Source organism: Melanostigma gelatinosum, assembly GCF_949748355.1.
Source record: "Melanostigma gelatinosum genome assembly, chromosome: 21".
NCBI lineage: Eukaryota > Metazoa > Chordata > Actinopteri > Perciformes > Zoarcidae > Melanostigma > Melanostigma gelatinosum.
The window spans coordinates 7,951,100-7,969,664 of NC_136654.1; the positions used below are offsets into that span (position 1 = coordinate 7,951,100).

The window sequence follows — 18,565 nt, forward strand, 5'->3', positions numbered from 1 at the left end:
TCACATTTTAAATCTGCTCAGGGAAACCAAACCAAAATACCGTTGTCTCTGCATATTACATCTCTTTACTCCTAAATCTCATTTTAGATTACAGATTACAGTTGAACATGTCACAGCTCTGGTGTCAAAACACAATATGAAGCATTCAAACACAGATATGCATGAGTGATTGCTCCTGCACCGCAGGACAAAATGCCCAACCCCCACCCAGCAACGTGTGGTGGCAACCAGCTGTCAGTTCATTCGAGAGGAGAGGTTGGGGACCAAATAGTCACCATTTGATGCCACTTGAATCAGTTCAGTTGGCTCCAGATACAATGACTAAAACGTACACGGTCATTAACGGGCAATGCACAGTCAAATCAACGTAATTAACATATCACTGGCATCACACTGTAAAACCATTTACAGACTATGTTGTTGAACAAAAAATGTAAATATGGCACTTGGATATTAAACTAAATATCGGCCAGGTCAATGTATTTCAAATATATATTTGCATAATATTGAGAAGTCCTACATGCAGAATAAAAATGTCAACGCTGTGTTTTAAAGCAGGAAACTATAGTATACCCTAAAAATGTGGACGTGTCACTCAAAACACTGAGGTGATTCGTCATGTTCAGTCATGATGAGAGCTGACCCAGTGACGTCATGATGAAGTCAAAAAGTAGGCGGGGAGAGAGAGGGAGAGAGAGAGAGAGAGAGAGAGAGAGAGAGAGAGAGAGAGATGTAATTCGGTCCTCTGTGTATGAGAGTGATAATAATAATGTATCTGATGTCCGAAGCTCTGTATCCTCCTCCGTAAGATAAAGTACCAGCGCCGGCTGTCAGCGGCTCTGCTGCGGCCCGGCAGCATCCTCTCTGGCGTCCGGGAGTGAATGAGGAGGGCCGGTGGCCGACAGGGAGCGGTCCTTTGAATTTCAGGGCTGCCTCCTCCTCCTGGATGGAGCCCGGCTGTGTGCAGGCAGCGATGGCCATGGGAGATGTCTCGAAAAAAGCGTCGGTTCGGAACGTGGCGGTGGAGCGAAAAAACCTCATCACCGTCTGCAGGTCGGTTTCTTTTTATGGTTTAAGTGCATGTGCTCTGATATGAGTGGAGGATTTAATAGGTTAATAGTATTTATTATCTGTAGCAAGTGGGCATGTGTTATATGTTGTCTTTGGCTTTGGTGGTGTTTTTATTCTTACTATAGATAATAAACGCACATAAGACATATTTTTGACATGCACGCTTACGTCACACTCATAATAAGTCATTTTAATGAACTCTGTACCGACAGTGGGCCTGGACACGAAGCCTGTACGTGCATTCACGACCTTTCCATACAAACATTTTTTATTTATTTTTTAATATACACAATCAGACAATCCACAGACTGGGCTCTCTGTGTGAGTTTAGCAGTGTCATCTGGCTTACCCCCAACCCCTGTCCCCCCCCCCCCCCCCCCCCCCCCCCCCCGCGCTGATGGCGTGGATGCTATGACGACTGGGGCAGGGACTAGCTGGCACCCAAGGGAGGCAGGGCGGGGAGACAGGGGGCTGTACACCAAGTCCTGATTGGACGTTGTGGGGTTTTTGAATGAGGGTTTGAACTAATATTGCCCTAGCTTTGACAAAGCTTGAACCCAAAGAGACATTAACATACTACATTCATGCTATATATACCATACAGTGTATGCAAATACACAAACTATACTGTGTTTACATTCACTTACTCTCCAACTTACTGAGGAGACTTTGAGGAAAATAAAACTTCTGTCAGATCCAGAGATGCTGTCTGTAGTTGAGTCTTATTTAAAATGTGAACAGCCACAGTTAAAGTCACATTTAAAGCTGCTTTAATTCATGTTTTTATAATCACAATGGATCAAATGATGCCACATGTGAAGGGGGTCACTTGTAGTGATGAACCCACGGAGACTTTGCAGTTTCAGCTCGTTGCTTTGATTTACTGGCCCTCAACTTGAGAATGTTTTGGTTCACTCTCACAGTCGTGACTCATAGTGTCATATAGGTGCAGGCCGCTGGTTTCAGATAAATGGCTCTAAAATGGCTCCTTACTAATCCTCCTCCTAATCCTGCACTGTGATAGATTCAATTAGATTCAGGCTTTTTTCAAAACCAAGGTGCCACTGAGCTTGGCAGTAAAATAAAAAGACAATACAAGCAGGATCTAATTCAGATGAAATAACCTCTTTTGATACAAAGATAATCAATGTTAGACACCTTGAAGAAATGTTGCTATCATGATATCGTCATTAATTAATTGTAAAATCGCAGTTAATGACTAAACCCTGGCTTAAGGTTCATGCTCTGTCTCTAAATATGCTGCTTGTTCTTCCAAGATCCAAGTCATTGATGTTCACGTCAAAGTCAAAGTCAAATAACTCATTTCGGTTTCATGGGTCTATTTTAAGCCCAAGTCATGTGACTTCAGTCCACGGACTGGACATGTGGACTCCGGTCACATGTCCAGTCATACATTATGTTCTTGTGTCAAAGCACACATATTCACATACCTGGTGCAGGTGAACAAGACTGCACCTCCGCTGAGCCACTGGCCATCTTATCTGGGTCAAGTCACCTCCCTGTTGTCTGTAATACGGTGAAAACACGGGGGACCAATTATTGTCCAATATCTGGCCACAGTCAGAGCAGCTGAATGAGACATTGTTGCCTCTGGAACAATAGGGGGTGAAATCACTTGGCTCGATGGCCTGTTTCCATTGTCTTACGGACACACAAGCAAAAACAAGCAAACTGACAGTGTGTGTGTACCGTAAAATGCGTTTTGCTAAGAAGTCAGCCAAACATGAGCACTATCTATATCAGAAGTAGTGTCTCTCCAGAGGCCATGTCGACCAGGGCTGTGGTCCATATTGCCCCTGTCACCCCACTGCAGGGGTGCGGACTCAAGTCACATGACTTGAACTCAAGTGCGCTGTACTCGACTTGACAAAATCAAAAAAGACTTGCAACTCAATTTGGACTTTAACACCAATGACTGCTGACTTCACTTGGCCTTGAGCCTTTTGACTTAAAAATACTTGATACCGTCCCCAAAGCCTAAAGATGAAAAAGTATGTTGTTTAAAAAATAACACTTGGAATTTGACTCGGGACTTGACTTCGGACTTGAGTGCAAAGACTTGAGATTTGTGCTAGCCATCTATGAATGGCAATGTTGGTCACTCGGTCCACCACTTTGGTCCAGAATGAAATATTTCAACAGCTGTGGATCACCAAAATCACCCAAAATTTCTGTTTGTGACCAAATTCTTTTGACAGTTGTTGTGCTTCAAACTGTTTGTCCTGGGATATTTGGCTGAATTTGTTTCCCCAAATTATTAATATGCTCAAAGTGTAAACCATATACAGCGAAGTGCATCATAAGAGCTGGCATCTTTATAACTTTGAAGGTATTACATCAGACTAGAGCCGTAAGTTCAAGCTCTCCAGTTACAAGTAAACTGAGTTGTTGGTTCTTCCTGAAAGCTTTTCATGAACGGCTTCCTTGCAGTAAATGGGTGAGTCAGCCGGATATGGATAATAGAGTGTGACTGTGGGCAGAAATCAATATCGACAAGAAAATATATGGGATAAACACATCGTGTGTATTTAACGTAGGTTCTGATTTAGATGCTTTTGATGTTATTTCACCTTGTTTCACTGTATTCATTGTTCCTTACATGGACTTGTGTGATTTATTTTTAGCCGGTAGCGATTCCAAAAAGTAAAATTATAGTTTGATTTGTTTCATCAAACAAAGAAAGCAGCAATCCAATAATCTGTTCACTGACCCATGATGACTTTATTACCGGCAACCAAACTCTTTGTCTTTCTCCAGGTTTTCGGTAAAGACGCTGTTAGAGAAATACACAGTCGAGCCAATAGATGATTCCTCTGAGGAGTTCATCAATTTCGCAGCCATCCTTGAACACATCCTCAGCCACCGTTTCAAAGGTAATGAGCCGGCAGGGAATTTGTCTGGGATTGACTGCATGTTAAAGAAACTCAAAAAAACATACTCAAATGCTGTTATAGATGATGGATTTTTAGAAGACAAAGTATCCATACTAACTTTGTCAATATAAAAAATTCAAAAAAGGAAATGAAGAAGTGATTTGTCATGTAACATTAAGTAGAATACATTTAATTATCTCTCTCTACATCAATATTTTCTCTTCGCCTTTAAAAAAAAGTGCATAAAACAAATAATCTTTTTTAAAATGGCAACAAGGTTGTTTTGATCAAACACTGTGGGCTTCCTCTCATACTGTAGCTGCCCAAGACTCCACCCTCTGCCATCTGAAAGAAATACACGTTACATATGTCGACAGCGAATTTCAACATATCAATACAACATAATATAACAACGTTCATGTGTTCACTGTCTTTTAGGCTCCGGCAGCTGGTTTGATGGTCAGAGGAGTTACTGGGACTACGTCCGTCTGTCCTGCGCTAAAGTCCCCAACAGCTGCATCAGCAGCATTGAGAACATGGAGAACATCAGCACCTCACGCGCCAAGGCAAGTTGTATAAACACACACAGTAATAATGGTCATAGAAAACTGAGAGGATACACCTATTTTAGTCATTGAGCGTATTCAGTCACTTTCTGTGTTATAGTGTTATATGTATATAAAATGGTCAAAATGGGTGTGTGTTAATTTCCTAACACCTGTTGCGACTCCTTCAGGGGCGAGCCTGGATAAGAGTCGCCCTGATGGAGAAGAGGCTGTCTGAATACGTCGCTACTGCTCTGAGGGACAGCAGAACGACCAGGTTGGAGGCCACACACTAACTATACCCCATCCCGACTAGAACCATGTTCTCACCTGCTTGTACTTGTCTCTGTGCTTTAGGAGGTTCTATGCAGAGGGAGCCATCGTGTTAAGAGAAGAAGCCACTGTCCTAACAGGGATGCTCATCGGTCTCGGAGCCATCGACTTCAGGTGAGGGGACTTGACCTGTATTCTAGGGCATCTTATGCATCACACTGATTGTTTTAGACAGTATGCATGTTTTTGGACTTATGTCTGTGTGGTTTCACCTCCATAGTTTCTGTCTGAAAGGGGAGGCCTTGGATGGGAAATGTTCTGCAGTGATTGACTACACACCGTACTTGAAATTCACGCAAAGGTATGTTCAACGACACTGCGAAGAAAAAGCTTCATCACACGAGATTTATTCTCCTCCTACCTTAAATACTTGGAAACACAATACACTTTGATGCCGAGGGCTTGAAAATAAATAATTTGACTGCGCCTGTTGTAGCTATGATTACCTGAGTGATGATGACGATCAGCAGAGTGTTGAAAGCAGCACAAGCGACGACAGCGTCCCCGAACACCCCTACATCCCCCTGGTCACAGACGAGGAGAGCTGGAGCACAAAGTGCCGCAAGATGGAGCAGAGGTTCAAGATTGTCAATGCTCAAAAGGTGTGCAGCCATATGTGTTTTAAAATACACAGGATTGTATTGCTTGAAGAAACTGTGTTAAAAAGGTGTTAGTCAGTGTTATATGTTATATGGCATGTCAACTTTCAGTGTTTTTTGTGTTTACTGCAGAGGGTTTGAGGAAAAGTGGGCACACCCCAAACTACGACATCACAAAATAATTTCTATAATACACTGATCATCTCAGATGGACAATGTCTAATATGAGTGTCCGAGGGGTGGATATTTCCTTTCACTCAGTGTGGATGTGCGTTGTCAGGGTTACCTGGAGGAGCTTGTGCGCCTGCGTGAGTCCCAGCTGAAGAACACAGAAACAGAGAACAAGAAGCTAAAGGCCCGACTGGAGGAGCTCCAGAGCCACAGCACACAGGAGAAGAAGGAACTGGAGGCCATAGTCCTGGAGCTTCAGGAGCAGCAGTGAGTGATGTGTAGACAGAGGGTGGTGTGCCACGCTGAAAACCACTGAAGATAATAACGCGTTTTCATTGGTTTAGTTGAAGGTTTTGACGTGTCTGTACAGGCCAGGATTCGATTGCTTCTTTGTAATATATTGTATCCTCGTGTTTGTCAGGACAAGCTTGATTCCCTGTGACTCCAAACACCTGGCCAAAAACCTTTCAATCCCTTTGGTCAACCAGTGGCCGGCGCTGCAGCCATACAACAGCCAAGACGACGTCAAGCTGTTCCGCAGGTTCGTGTAACAGAACTGACGTGCACACCACACTCTGCGTTATATCGTCAACAAGCGTTTTTGAATGAAGATAATATTTAGTTATATTGACAAGGATGACGAGCAATACGGCTATTTCCTGCTTCTGTATGGATCGTATGTATTTATATATATGAAAAACTATTTCTTAGGATGTAATGTTTACAAGATAAACATTACATCCTTACATTTGGGAAGCTGGAACCAACAAATGTTTGCCATTTTTGCTCGAAAAATGACAATCAAAATCGAATGTCTATAATCTTTCCAGTGACATTCACCAGGGTCCATAACAGCACACACACAATACACAACAGAAATATACTGTAAATTTGCACACTTTTAATTTAACAATCAACTCTGGAAACATAATACATGCCAATATGTACCACAATCCCCCTCACACACACACACACACACACACACACACACACACACACACACACACACACACACACACACACACACACACACACACACACACACACACACACAATTGTCATGGCTGCTCTCATGCTGTCTTGTTACCTCCTTAGTGTGTCCTTCTGTTGATCTTTAGGAGGAGTTTCCCCAGCACAGAGCTGCTGTCAGTAGAACTCAGCCTGGATTCAGACTGTCAGAGGACTGAGGGGAGACAGAATGGAGGAGCCTGGAGCACAGGTGACATTTTGCACAATAGGTTCTCATAAAATAATAAGTGAGTAAACACACACACATACACACGCACACACACACACACACACACACACACTTGATTTGACCCACTTTTTGTGTGACTGTCCCACCCCTTCAGAAAAGGACTACACTCCCTCCATGATGGGCCTCTGTGGGTCCTTGGCCTCCCTCCGGAGCTGCAAGTCTCTGGCTAGCCTCAAGTCCAGCGAGTGCCTGGTCAACATCAGCACAGAGACCAGTCCTGCCCTCTCTCCCAGCTAGGGGGCGCCAAAGACACACTGCCAACATCTTAACTGACACTGAGACAATTCAACGTGAATACAAAAAGACTGCTTTTGGGAGGTGGACAAATGCTCTCTTATGTGGCCCTTGTGTGAGTCCCTTTACCTTTCCGCTCTGAGCCTGGCGCTGTCTTAACTTACAACATTTAAGCATTTGTTAAGAAAGAGTAGCTTCCCTGTCTGGGACTGTCCAACAAAGATGCAGGAAGAGCTGCTTTACTGCCCGACGGCCTCCTGCAGTTTCACTGTCTCTAATTGTCTTGACATGACTAAGTCTCCTGGAATGCAAACAACCGGTTCAAGCTCGACCTCTCTTCCGTCACGAAGCTTGATTTTGTGCAATTACAGTCACATCTGTACTGGTCACATTCATACTCACTGGTTGTCCTGTATGTACGTGTCCTTTGGTCTGTGTCTTATCAGTCTGTTCGTGTATCTTATTATGCCTCTTGCATAATACTGGCAACGCAGGGTGGATGAGCTGTTATAATCTTTTAGGGAACAGAAACAATGGTTTGCCATTTTATATGACACTATTATGAGAGAGATAAAAAAAAAGAGAGGCTTGTACTGTGCTGAGTTGAAGTGGCCCAGAGGGATTTATGATGAAGATTATTTGGAATTAACAGAAGAAGCTTTGTGATATTTGGATAAATGCCACCGATTTTAGGATGTGACACTAAAGACCTGTCAGGCTACAAAGGTTTGCAGAGCCATTACAATGTGAACATTAAAAGCAGACTTAATATCTATTGCATACAAATGCAAAAGTGCATTATGACTATGCAGAATGAGTGTCTTCATTGTCTTTTTCTACAAACCTGGCTTGATAGAGTAGTTTTAGCAGGAGAGAAATAGTGAATGTGCGACGTGTGAACATTTGTCGTTTTTAATTTTTGGCTCTTTTTTCTTCCTCTGTTCCTTTTTGTATTTTAATTAATTTCATGACATACTTGCTTGTATCATTTACCGTCATGTAAATTGCAATCTTATGAATTGCTGTTGAAAGTTGGGATATATTGTCTCATTTAAAAACTGCAATAAAACTGCCTTTTTTTGAAACATTAAAATGTTGGTAAATGCAATGGATGTGCACGTTCGGGGGCTTTGGCTGTAGCGATGGTAATGTCAGCCGGTCGGTCCACCACTTTGGTCCAGAACTTCTCAACAACTATTGGGTGTGTTGCCATGAAATTTTACAGTCATTCATGTTCCTCACAAAATGTATTCTATTAACTTTTCCAATAGCGCTGTTGACGGTCAATTTGTGCTTTCATTGAACCCTGTGTCCAAATACTTGTGAAACTAATGACATCCATGGTCCCCAGAGGATGAATCCTAATGGCTTTCGTGATTCCCTGACTTTTCCACCGCAAGCAGGTCAAAGTTTTCACTTAAACCAACGAAACATCTCAATCTACATTAGCATTGTCGTTGTGAGCATGTTAGCACGATGAGGTTAGCATGTAACACATGGAGCTGTAGACTCTTAGTCTTGTTCGTTCATGAATTGCCTCCACATTTACAGTCAACAGCATAATTTTCTTGCAAGTCTTGACATTTTGCCGCTCAGAAACTGCAGTGTTAATTCATTACTAACCTGATCGGACACAAAAAAACAATGTGAAGCAAAATAGAATTGGCTCTAAATGAATGGTTGACATCACAACAATTTAACTTACTGTATGTCCAAGAAACCGGACACACGCTCTCTCCCCCTGTGCAGAGGTCACTTTTTGTTTTCATGCCCCCGCCCCCCCTTTAGCTTAACTTTGTGAAGCCGGACATTGTCTCTCCTCAAATGGGTCCGAAATATCTAATGCGGGGTCATAGGTTAGGATCATTCATTCATTAACACAAACAAATACACGGAGCTAAACAAACAGCAGCTGAAGGTCCTTTGGTAAACGCTGGAAATGCATTATAGGAGATACATTCCTGATCGACACACTGTGCAATTAACTGCCTGGCTGTAAAATAAATGGATACCGGAGGGTGGGGGAAAGTTGGTTTTAGTTATCTGGCTTTGTCTTTGGCTGTTTTGTGAAAGTGACATCAATTGTTGGGTGCAGCTGCTCATCTTGCACTAGATAGATGAGCAGGCTGCTAGACACATGGTTCAGCACTTCACCCCTCTGTGATGAAGCAAATTTGGGGACAATGGGAGCATTAGCACTGGTCTAGGATGTGTCCCTAAAAGTTCATGCCTTGTTATCTCTACACCCTTCTCTTGTCCGACCATAGGCACTCCCTTTTACAAAGTGTCTGGACATTTATCTCCAAACACGCAGACCCATGCACACCCACCACCCAAAAACCACTTCACAGTCCACCCAGATGGTGCGCACACACCCATCTGAGATGATTTAATAGGCCTCAGGATAGTATGATGAAATAATTAGAGAATGAAGGTGATGATGAAAGCATACCAGTTTTTAAAAATATATATATTATAGCCAATTCACTACAGATCAAATGTACTTTATATAGATACAATTTTATTTGTTAGACTATTGATCATATTTCCTTACCTATCCAATGGTCTCCATACATTTATAGAATTATATTTTGTAAAATCAAAAATCTATTATTTAGCGAACCCCTACAATTTGCTTTAGTTGTGAAATACATTATACTTATAAGTCTGCATTAATTTTTGTCCAATCACATTATTGGTATGAGGTAATTCAGTGCAGACTCTTCAAATCAAGCTTGTATATTACATCACCATACAACGACAGTGTGACACGATATTAAAAATGGATGTGGGCTCGATGCTCTCTGGAAATAACAGCGGTGAAAATAGTTACTTTAGTTAGTTTACTTAATTCAAGGTTGCAATACCATAGTGAAAAAATACTCTGCTACATGTAACACCAAAATAAGTACCAAAAGTAAAAGTACTCATTATTCAGAATTACCAACTTTAGAAAAATGCATTAATATTACATTACTATAAGTATTACTAATGTTGCAGCTAGTAAAGGTGGAGCTAATTAAAAAAAAATTGAAATACTTCCGGGTGGTTTAATCATTTGTATTTTGTACCAATAATCTGCAAATTAACTTCAACAACAAATGTCAAATAAAGATAGTGGAGTAAAAAGTACATTATTGGCTTCCAAAATGTAGTGTAGTATAAGTGTTACGTAGTGTAAAATGGATATACTAGTAAATTAAAAGTACCTTAAAATTGTACTGAAGTAATACTGAAGTATTCCACCACTGAAACTAAGTTTCACGAGTACAGTTGTTTTCATGCTGTAAAATGAATGTACACCAAGGTAGGAAAAACACATCAAACACAAAATCTCAAATTGTATAGCATGTATTTGAATATAGACAGAAAAATATAAAGGCTTCATGATTTTGTCGTTAAAAAACAAACAAAAAACTATTTAAATACATGGACCAACTTCAACCCTCAATTAAGTTTTAAAAAGTAATCCATGCAATTTCCGTGTCACAATTAACAGTTGTAACTGTCCATTTACAGACTTCAAACAAGTTTTACCATGAAAATCAGTTAATATGGATATGTTTTGGGGGCGGTGACAGCAACCACATTATCTGAAAGATTGACGGATTGATGGGAAACTATCCAATAGGATTGAAGTCGGGGGCTCCATCAACCAATCAAAAGTGAGACGCCAAGTCGGACCCCGCCCTCCATATAATTAAATCCACTCCAGCGTGGTGGTGGAGGTGTTTGGAGTTAGATCAAGAACGCGTAGTGGGGAAATACAAGTGTGGACTTTCTGGGCCATTAAAAATACTCTCCAGCACGAAAGAACTAGAATGAAGTCCGGGCTCTCTCAGAAGACGTAGGAGTTGACGTGAAAGTGACTTTTTTTGAAACTGGAGCTGCTTCCTCGTTCGACAACGGGGTGAAATATCTCAACATCCTCACAAAGAAACTTTGCTTGCTAGGCTGCTAACTCGCACACAAGCCAGAGATTAAAAAAAGAAGAAGAAGTATGATCACCGCCGAAGACACACGCTGTCTGTAACGTGTCGTCTGTCGAGCTAAGCGTTACCGGCGGTTGTATTTACTCTGAAATGGTGTCTTTATTACTGAAGACTGACTTTTGTAACGGTTTTTAGTAGTCATCATCACCAGTGGAGGAAGGGTTGCAGCTGGTAGTTTAGCCACCACCACCAGGTCTCCACCAGGCTGCACATCCACCTTTTTATCTTACAGTTAGTTCGGAGCTAAGTAGTCCCGGATTCTGCTAAAATGTCTGGCCGAAACGGAGTCGGACAGATCCGGGGAGCTACTTTAGGTCCACAACCCTTAAAGGCGACTATTCCCTATCAGCTGACCAGCAAGTCTCGACCAAACCGGAGAGATGGCAAGTCAGGTACGAGCTCAACACCTGTCACACTGTATGGATCACATAGTGGATGAATGTGTGTGTAGAATAAAATATGATGGCATGATGATGGGGGGGGGAATGCAGATGTGGCCTACTTAATGTGTGATTTCACAGCAGCTATACCACCGATAACTGGTTTCAAGCTTGAGCTGTATGACCAAACAAAACCCCAGTGATTGGGAAACAAATGTAGCTGGACAGCATCCATAAAACAATCTGTAATGTCAACAAGGAAGTCACTGCAGCCTCTCTGTCTGTAACATGACATGTGAGTGTATCTGTATGTAAAATACACTTTATATAAGAAGTATAACACGATTATATAGTAATACTGATGATTGTTACCATATAGATATGATTATAGCTGCCATTCATTCTTATTGTTGATTAATCAGGGAAATACCTTGTTGATGAATATATTTTCAACAATCATGTTAGACAAATAAAACAGGAAATGTAATATTTGTGAGGCTGAAAGTTTGTTTCAAAGTGAAATAATTAGTTGTTTCTGGTATGTCGGCGCAATAATCATGATTTATTAAGTCCAACATTGGAGCTTAAAGCTACAACATACTTACTTGCAAGCTTAAGACATAACAGGATAAGTTAATCTGTTGGTGCATGTTGAATAAAAAAAGGTGACTCCTTCTGACAGCTGGAAAGCCCAAACCGCAACAGCTGAGCTCTGGCATGAGGCGGACATTGTCTCTCGATGCCATCATCGGGCCGTACCTGCAGGGACACTGGCCCAAAGAACCAGAGGGCCAGAGCAGCAGCAGCAGCCTGTCCCGCAAGGACAAATCTACCCAGGTCGGCTCCAGATGCAGAATATGTGATCGTAATAATGCTGAAATGAATGGAGTGCATGATTTCACCACACATGTTTCCATATTTAGAGTTCTGAGTTTTAAGTCGTCGATGAGGGTCGGGTCATGTCAAAAGAATAGTGTTTAGTTTTAGATGAGAAGGAAGTTGCTGGGAGATGGAGGGAGTGTCCGGTGCTTGCATAGCTATTGCAGAGTGAGAACCACAGCCATGAGAACAGGCCCTGAAGTCGGCTAATGAGGCCGTTTTGGCTGCACCCATCCTCTCTGCTCTGCGTGCAGGCACTCGCCACTGCTCTTCGGTTGCCCACATCCTCCTCCCCCCCCCCCCCCTTGTTTTTCAGTTTCTCTTACTCTATCGCTCGTCGACATGTGCAAAGAGAGAGTCTGTGGGTGTGGATGGTGTGAAACGAGTCTGTGAGTGTTGTTGAGCATGAAACGCTTTGCCAAGTGTGCAACTTTGGTGAAAGAGGGTGTGAAATCCTGATGTGTTGTGTGACTGAAATGTAACAGTTTCCAGGCTTTCATTTGATTTTGATATTATTACTAGGCAGCTTAAGGCTACATCATCTTAATATGTGTATATATATATTTATTTACTCTTCACGTGGGAACTTATTTGAGAAGTGTAAGTTCTTATGGTCGCTTTCTTCCTCCCCAGACCCCAGACTCGTGGTCCGAGAAATCCCAGAGCCAGAGAGGTAGCGGCAGCCACAAACGCTCGGCATCATGGGGCAGCGCAGAGCATCTGCGAGAGGTGAGTCTCCAACATCCAGTTTCTCCAACATCCAGTTTAGCCAACACACACACACACACATGGTTGTTTCAAACACGCATTGAGTAATACAGGCCAAGAGAGAGCAAGCTCTAGAAAAAGGCCTGACTCAATTACTTTGATGCGTTGGGCAACAGGAGACCAAATGATCTCATCTACAACAAAACTTCTCTTTTTCGACAAGCTTTCACGAGCCTCATTCTTAAACGTAGTCTTTTTTTTAACTACAGATTATCACTACTACAGAGCGAGCGTGCTTGAGACGAGACCCCTTGTGTGACATTTGCACCGTTTTAAAGACTTCCCCTGCGTGTGTGTTGCGTGTGCAAGCTGATTGACTGACAATAACCTCTGTTCATTGCAGATCGCTCAACTAAAACAACAGCTGCAGCAGCAGCGCAGCAAACCTGCAGTCTCAGGGGGGCATGACAAAGACCGCCAGTGTGGCTATCCTCAGGGGAGCTGTAGCCTAGGAACTAATCAGGTACCTTAGCATCATCCCCACACACAAACACGCTGCACTACTCGCTCCATACGTGCATGTGTGCTCACACGTTCTGCAGACAAAGTTGACGAAGATGTGTCTTCATCAGTGATACTCGTCTGTCTTCAGACGAGTATCACTGATTGCCTATATGAGTGTGCACTAGACGGTGCGGCGCATCGCAGGAAGTGAATTCAATAAAACACAGCAGCAACAGGAAGGCGACTATATCACGTCGTTTCTGCTTTTCAGAACGAAATGCGTAGTTCTGCTTTTCAGCACAGCTGGTCTGCACTTGTCTTCTTGCGTGGTGCCACACTCCGCTGGGCTGAGGCGCTTTCAGACCAAAGCGTGGTGACATGACAAACCAAAGAGGAAGGTCACAAACCTGATTTGTACCTTTTTATTTGTGGGGGGGGCGGGGGTTTCGTAAGCTTTGGGAGCTGCATCAGATTGCTTCAGAATGTGTTTTCAGTGATAAAGTTTATTAACACAGCACTCGTCATACAAGGAAGGCAGCTCAAAGATCCTCACAATAAGAGCAAACACGAAAAACCGACGAGACGACGCGAGCGTCTGGTCTGTTCAGCGGTTTAGATTCCATTGAACTTGTTTTTGTGTCCTCAGACTCAGCCGATTTCCATCCCTCTCCCTCCCCTGTCGACACTGGTCCCCCGACTGCGCTGCAGTGTGGAGGGCCTCAACCAGGAGCTGGAAGGCATGTTCATCTGCCAGCCTCTCCATCCTCAGCACCGGGTAACTGTCTCCTCCACACATCATACACTCGTGAAAAGATTCAGGAGTTGTTCTGCTTTTAAAGGAAAGGCTGAAGGGTTTATGTGTTGTTTCCGTCTTGTCAGCTCCTTGAGGTGCCAGACGGTCACCGGGCTCCGGTGCCTCCGCAGAGCTGCAGCAGTGGATCTCAGAGTGACATGGCCACCACACCTTTGTCCTCATCTTCCTCCTCCTCCTCGTCCTCACCCAGCTCCTCTCCAACAAACATCTCCACCTCCCTACCCCACCTCCAAGATGCACCACTTGATCTGCACCAAGGTTAGCTAAGTATAGGTGTAATGTGTCAGTTCGCTGGCTGCAGGTTTCATGGTGGTTTGATTAACTCATAAATGGGGATTGTTGAGTTTTTTTTCTCCGATATCTATTATAAATTCATAAAAGAAAAGAAACCCGGCCCTCCCCCAATCAACGCACCACCAATCCCAAAACAAACTCCAAGGATCCTCCATTATGTTGGTAACAAAATCTGTACATAACATTACTTTGTTTTCTTAAGTTCATGTTGATGGAATTATCTTGTGATGCGCCGACTGCAGTCACACTTTCTTACCAAGCAAGAGGAGCTCTTTGGTTGCTTAAGTACTGTACATGTGCATACTGATTGTTGACACTATTGTATCACACATTTATATTGCCATTTTGTCTTTTTTACTTCTAAATTGATTGAGTCATTGATTTATCTTTTATATTCGAAACGATCTTCAACCTGTGGCCACTATTTGAACAAAACTTACTGTTGACATTCATTCATTTACGGCTCAGAAACTACAGTAATACTAAAATGTATTTAGTTTCTGCAGGAGTTGAGCGAATTTATTGAATGTATTGAGAACAATGAAGTAAAACTAACTGTCAGTAATGTGCACATATTTGTTAAATCTTGTTGTCCTCGGAGGTTTTACCTTCAGAACCTTTGATTATATTGACGTTCTTTCCCCCCTGGTGTTCATCAGACGGTGCGGGGATGTGCCTCCTGTCTCCGTTCTCCCAGAACGAGGCCGACGTCTCCCTGCCTCTGCTGATGTCCTCGTCCCCCGGGCCCAACAAGAGTTGCTGCTTCCAGAGAGAGCCACCAGAGGGCTGCGAAAAGATCCGAGTCTGGGAGGAAACCAGGTACGAACTGACAGACTTCACGCTCGTGGTTCCTCTGAACCATGCCTGTAGTCGTCACCAGCTTGAAGGAGCACTCCCCGCGGCCTGTGAACACACTCTGATGTGTCGCATGGGTGGGGTCCCTCTAAACGTGACCAGTTACCTAGTACATTATTATTTTAAATGTTTTTCATACCTCTCCTCTAAAAAAAAAAAAAAAAACATGTAGTAACAAAGGGCTGTTTGTGCATCAACGTGACTCACTCGCTCCATTCCAAATGTTTGTCAAACGAGGAGTGTGGCCGCCCTCTGCTGGTGATCCTGGTGCAATCCATTTGCCCTTCATTTACACAACAACCAGACACGACCAGCCATTTAATCAGTGCGCTACAGCCAATTTGATCAAAGCTAGGCATTTAACACATCCTCTTTTCTTAAATGTTCAAAGCAGTAGGGTGCAGCCACCGCGCTTGTTGTTACTACAGCACTGGACCATGAGTGCTGCCTGCTTTTACTGTATATTATCTGAAATTAAGGCGCAATACTTCTTGCTACAGTTTCAATCCAAAACCTGCTGTTGTCATGATGTTCCTGTAGAATACAGCCTGGCCCACTAGAGACTTGTGGGTTCTAGTCATGAGGTGTGGATACTTTTTAGGTTATTTGTCAGGGACAAGTATACTTATCGTGACCTGGACAGTCACAAAAACAATGCCAGCCGTGCTGAAGATGTGTATTTGGACAAACCTCATTTATCTTCAACTCAGAGTTAGTTTCTTATCGTCCCTCTCCTCTCATCCTATAGCACTCCACGCCAACATAAGCCAGCCCTCTTCTCCTCCTGTCCAGACCCCAACAAGGTAAACTTCACCCCCCATGGGGGCTCAGCCTTCTGCCCCGTAAGCCTCCTCAGGCCCCTGCTCCCCTCCATGGACCGGTTGTTCCGCAGCCTTGCCATCTCTCCAGCAGACGGTTGCTCGGGCCAGGAATCGAGCTCCTGCCAGGCAACGTCGTCTGGCAACCGGGCAGCTCCTCCAGATGCTCCCTCCACCTCCTCTGTTATGGGAGAAAGCTCCGGGGAGGGCCTCGCGTTCTGATTACAGCTGCCGAGGCACAATGCAAATATTTCTGTCGTCTGGGACAGATTTGTTGCTTTATTTTGGGAGAGGACCATCCCTTTTCTATACAGGTTTAAAATAATCTTATGTTGAAAAATAATATTGGGGAAAAAAATAATTAATATCTTACTCGTACGCAATCCAATGGATGTGCTTTGAGCTACTTGTTTTGGGTGTCCGGGCATTTTTTGATATTTCTAAATTCAGCTGTCATTTCATAATCCAAAGATTTACGTTTTTTCGCCAAACACAAGTGTGAGATACAGGGCTGTCTTATTCCACTCTTGACTCTGAAATGTGTTTTGTTGGATGACCGACCCCCTCACATGCTTCACATATTTCTGTTTCCCCAAAGAAGCCACGACACACACTTATATTTTACCGGTTTTTAAACTCTTGACTGCTGTGCGTCAACTCTGTCCAAAATGTTTGCAGTCTGGGTCAAGTAAGAAAAACCCTTCCCAGATAAATTTGCTTGTTTTTAAGTATTCAAAGATATTTATCTGCAACTCTTTTTACCTAACTTGACCTTGCACCTGTTGCAGGTGTACAAAGCACGACAAATCAGTTGGGTATTTTTTATTTACCTGATTTAAAAAAAAAATAAAAAAAAAATAAAAAGATCCAATGAAATCACATTTTGATATTGTAGACTGAAGGGAATTGTCCAGTTGTTGGACTTGGGTAGCGTCACCATCTAAATGCTTCAGCTCATTCATTCCTGCTTTGAAAGTTGTACTGTTATTTTTGTTGTCATCTTGTTTACTGGGGAAAAATAAGTAACTTTTTCATGTGTTAATGGATAAAAAAAAAAAAAAAAAGAGTTCTGTTAATCCTTGATGTTGTAGATGTCTGCTTGATGGTGTGTTTATCGTTTGGAGGTTTCACAGCCTAGTTGACTACCTAACCAGTAGTGGTGTAGATTTGTCCTCAATGTTTCTCTGAAGATGTTCGTGTTCTTCTGCCAAGCTGACAAGTTGATGTTCAAATAGTTTTATTTCTCGTAGACATGTTTGCACAAATTGAACTGCTGCTTTCGAGTAGCAATTCTTATTTTTTTATATTCACTTTTGTACTTTTAAGAGTAGTAATGTGTATTTTCTACATCTTTTTTTCAACTACCTGCAACATAAGCTAAAAAAAAACAAACTTGTTCCTTTTAGTTTCGTCAGTATAGTTGAGGCCTGTGTTATACTGTATCGGGTGGATTTTTATGCACTTCCAGGAGAGGGTTTTAATGTGGAGATGTTTCTTCCTTCGTCTTGGGTTTATTGTCTCTGACATGAGTTTTTTGTTTGCGTGTGTGCATGTGGATGGAAAGTTAACTATAGTATGATTGTTTGACTTATAGTTTTAGTGTCCTGGTAAAATACTGATTGATTGAAACATTGTCTTTTTTTCCAAATAAGCCTCAATTTCAATGTTTTATGAATCTGTGTGGATGCTGGGGGATGTGCTGTTATCTCAGGTTCTGTGTTCTGTCCACATAAATATATGATTGATAATGTGTTGTCATGGTGATTTATTAAACTAGTCTGAAGTCCTAATTGCAGTCGTCTGAATGTCCAATGTCTGCAGAGAGGTGTAGCACCTGTAGTCCCGTGATCTTAGGACAAGCTCTGTTAACACTCATTTTATATTCAGTCCCTATTCTGCCAGATGCACATTGCTGTCAGATGATCCAGATGTTCACTGTTTACAAAATATAAACTTCCATGGTGACACTGTTTAAACGGGGAACGTCTGAAAGTATGTATGTGGCTCATCACTCATCTTTATGATACCTCATAGATTAGATTGAAGTCAGGTTCTACAAGATCTAAACGAAAGTTGAGGCTGTTCTGGAGCTTTCAATCTAACATGATCTTCCTCGTTATCGTAAGACTCGTTTAAGTCCATATGGACAAAAATAAATCCACCAAGTGCTCAGAAAAAAAGGACATTTTAAGACCGACAATTCTGCGACAACTGGG

General features: G+C 42.5%; 2 protein-coding genes across 2 annotated transcripts; both read left to right on the forward strand.

Moving 5' to 3' along the window:
* The first annotated feature begins 940 nt into the window (after positions 1-940).
* Positions 941-7,441, forward strand: rundc3ab (RUN domain containing 3Ab). The gene is made up of 11 exons (XM_079293051.1): positions 941-1,053; positions 3,850-3,965; positions 4,404-4,531; positions 4,702-4,787; positions 4,868-4,957; positions 5,064-5,144; positions 5,280-5,445; positions 5,723-5,880; positions 6,035-6,154; positions 6,732-6,832; positions 6,966-7,441. The coding sequence occupies exons 1-11, from the start codon at positions 947-949 to the stop codon at positions 7,106-7,108; spliced, it is 1,296 nt and encodes a 431-aa protein (XP_079149177.1). The 5' UTR covers positions 941-946; the 3' UTR covers positions 7,109-7,441.
* A 3,400-nt stretch (positions 7,442-10,841) lies between these two features.
* LOC306794723 (protein FAM117A-like) lies at positions 10,842-18,139 on the forward strand. The gene is made up of 8 exons (XM_079292909.1): positions 10,842-11,489; positions 12,160-12,314; positions 12,990-13,085; positions 13,468-13,587; positions 14,215-14,343; positions 14,448-14,640; positions 15,336-15,495; positions 16,280-18,139. Exons 1-8 carry the CDS (start codon positions 11,366-11,368, stop codon positions 16,569-16,571), a joined length of 1,269 nt encoding a protein of 422 aa, XP_079149035.1. The 5' UTR covers positions 10,842-11,365; the 3' UTR covers positions 16,572-18,139.
* Positions 18,140-18,565: the final 426 nt, after the last annotated feature.

Bases quoted from the DNA above. Each gene is read 5' to 3' on its own strand.
- rundc3ab (XM_079293051.1), top strand. From the start codon at position 947: ATGGAGCCCGGCTGTGTGCAGGCAGCGATGGCCATGGGAGATGTCTCG. The intron at 4,958-5,063 runs GTGAGGGGACTT...TCACCTCCATAG, and splicing joins CTCGGAGCCATCGACTTCAG to TTTCTGTCTGAAAGGGGAGG. The intron at 5,446-5,722 runs GTGTGCAGCCAT...GTGCGTTGTCAG, and splicing joins AGATTGTCAATGCTCAAAAG to GGTTACCTGGAGGAGCTTGT.
- LOC306794723 (XM_079292909.1), top strand. From the start codon at position 11,366: ATGTCTGGCCGAAACGGAGTCGGACAGATCCGGGGAGCTACTTTAGGT. The intron at 11,490-12,159 runs GTACGAGCTCAA...TCCTTCTGACAG, and splicing joins CCGGAGAGATGGCAAGTCAG to CTGGAAAGCCCAAACCGCAA. The intron at 13,086-13,467 runs GTGAGTCTCCAA...TGTTCATTGCAG, and splicing joins GCGCAGAGCATCTGCGAGAG to ATCGCTCAACTAAAACAACA.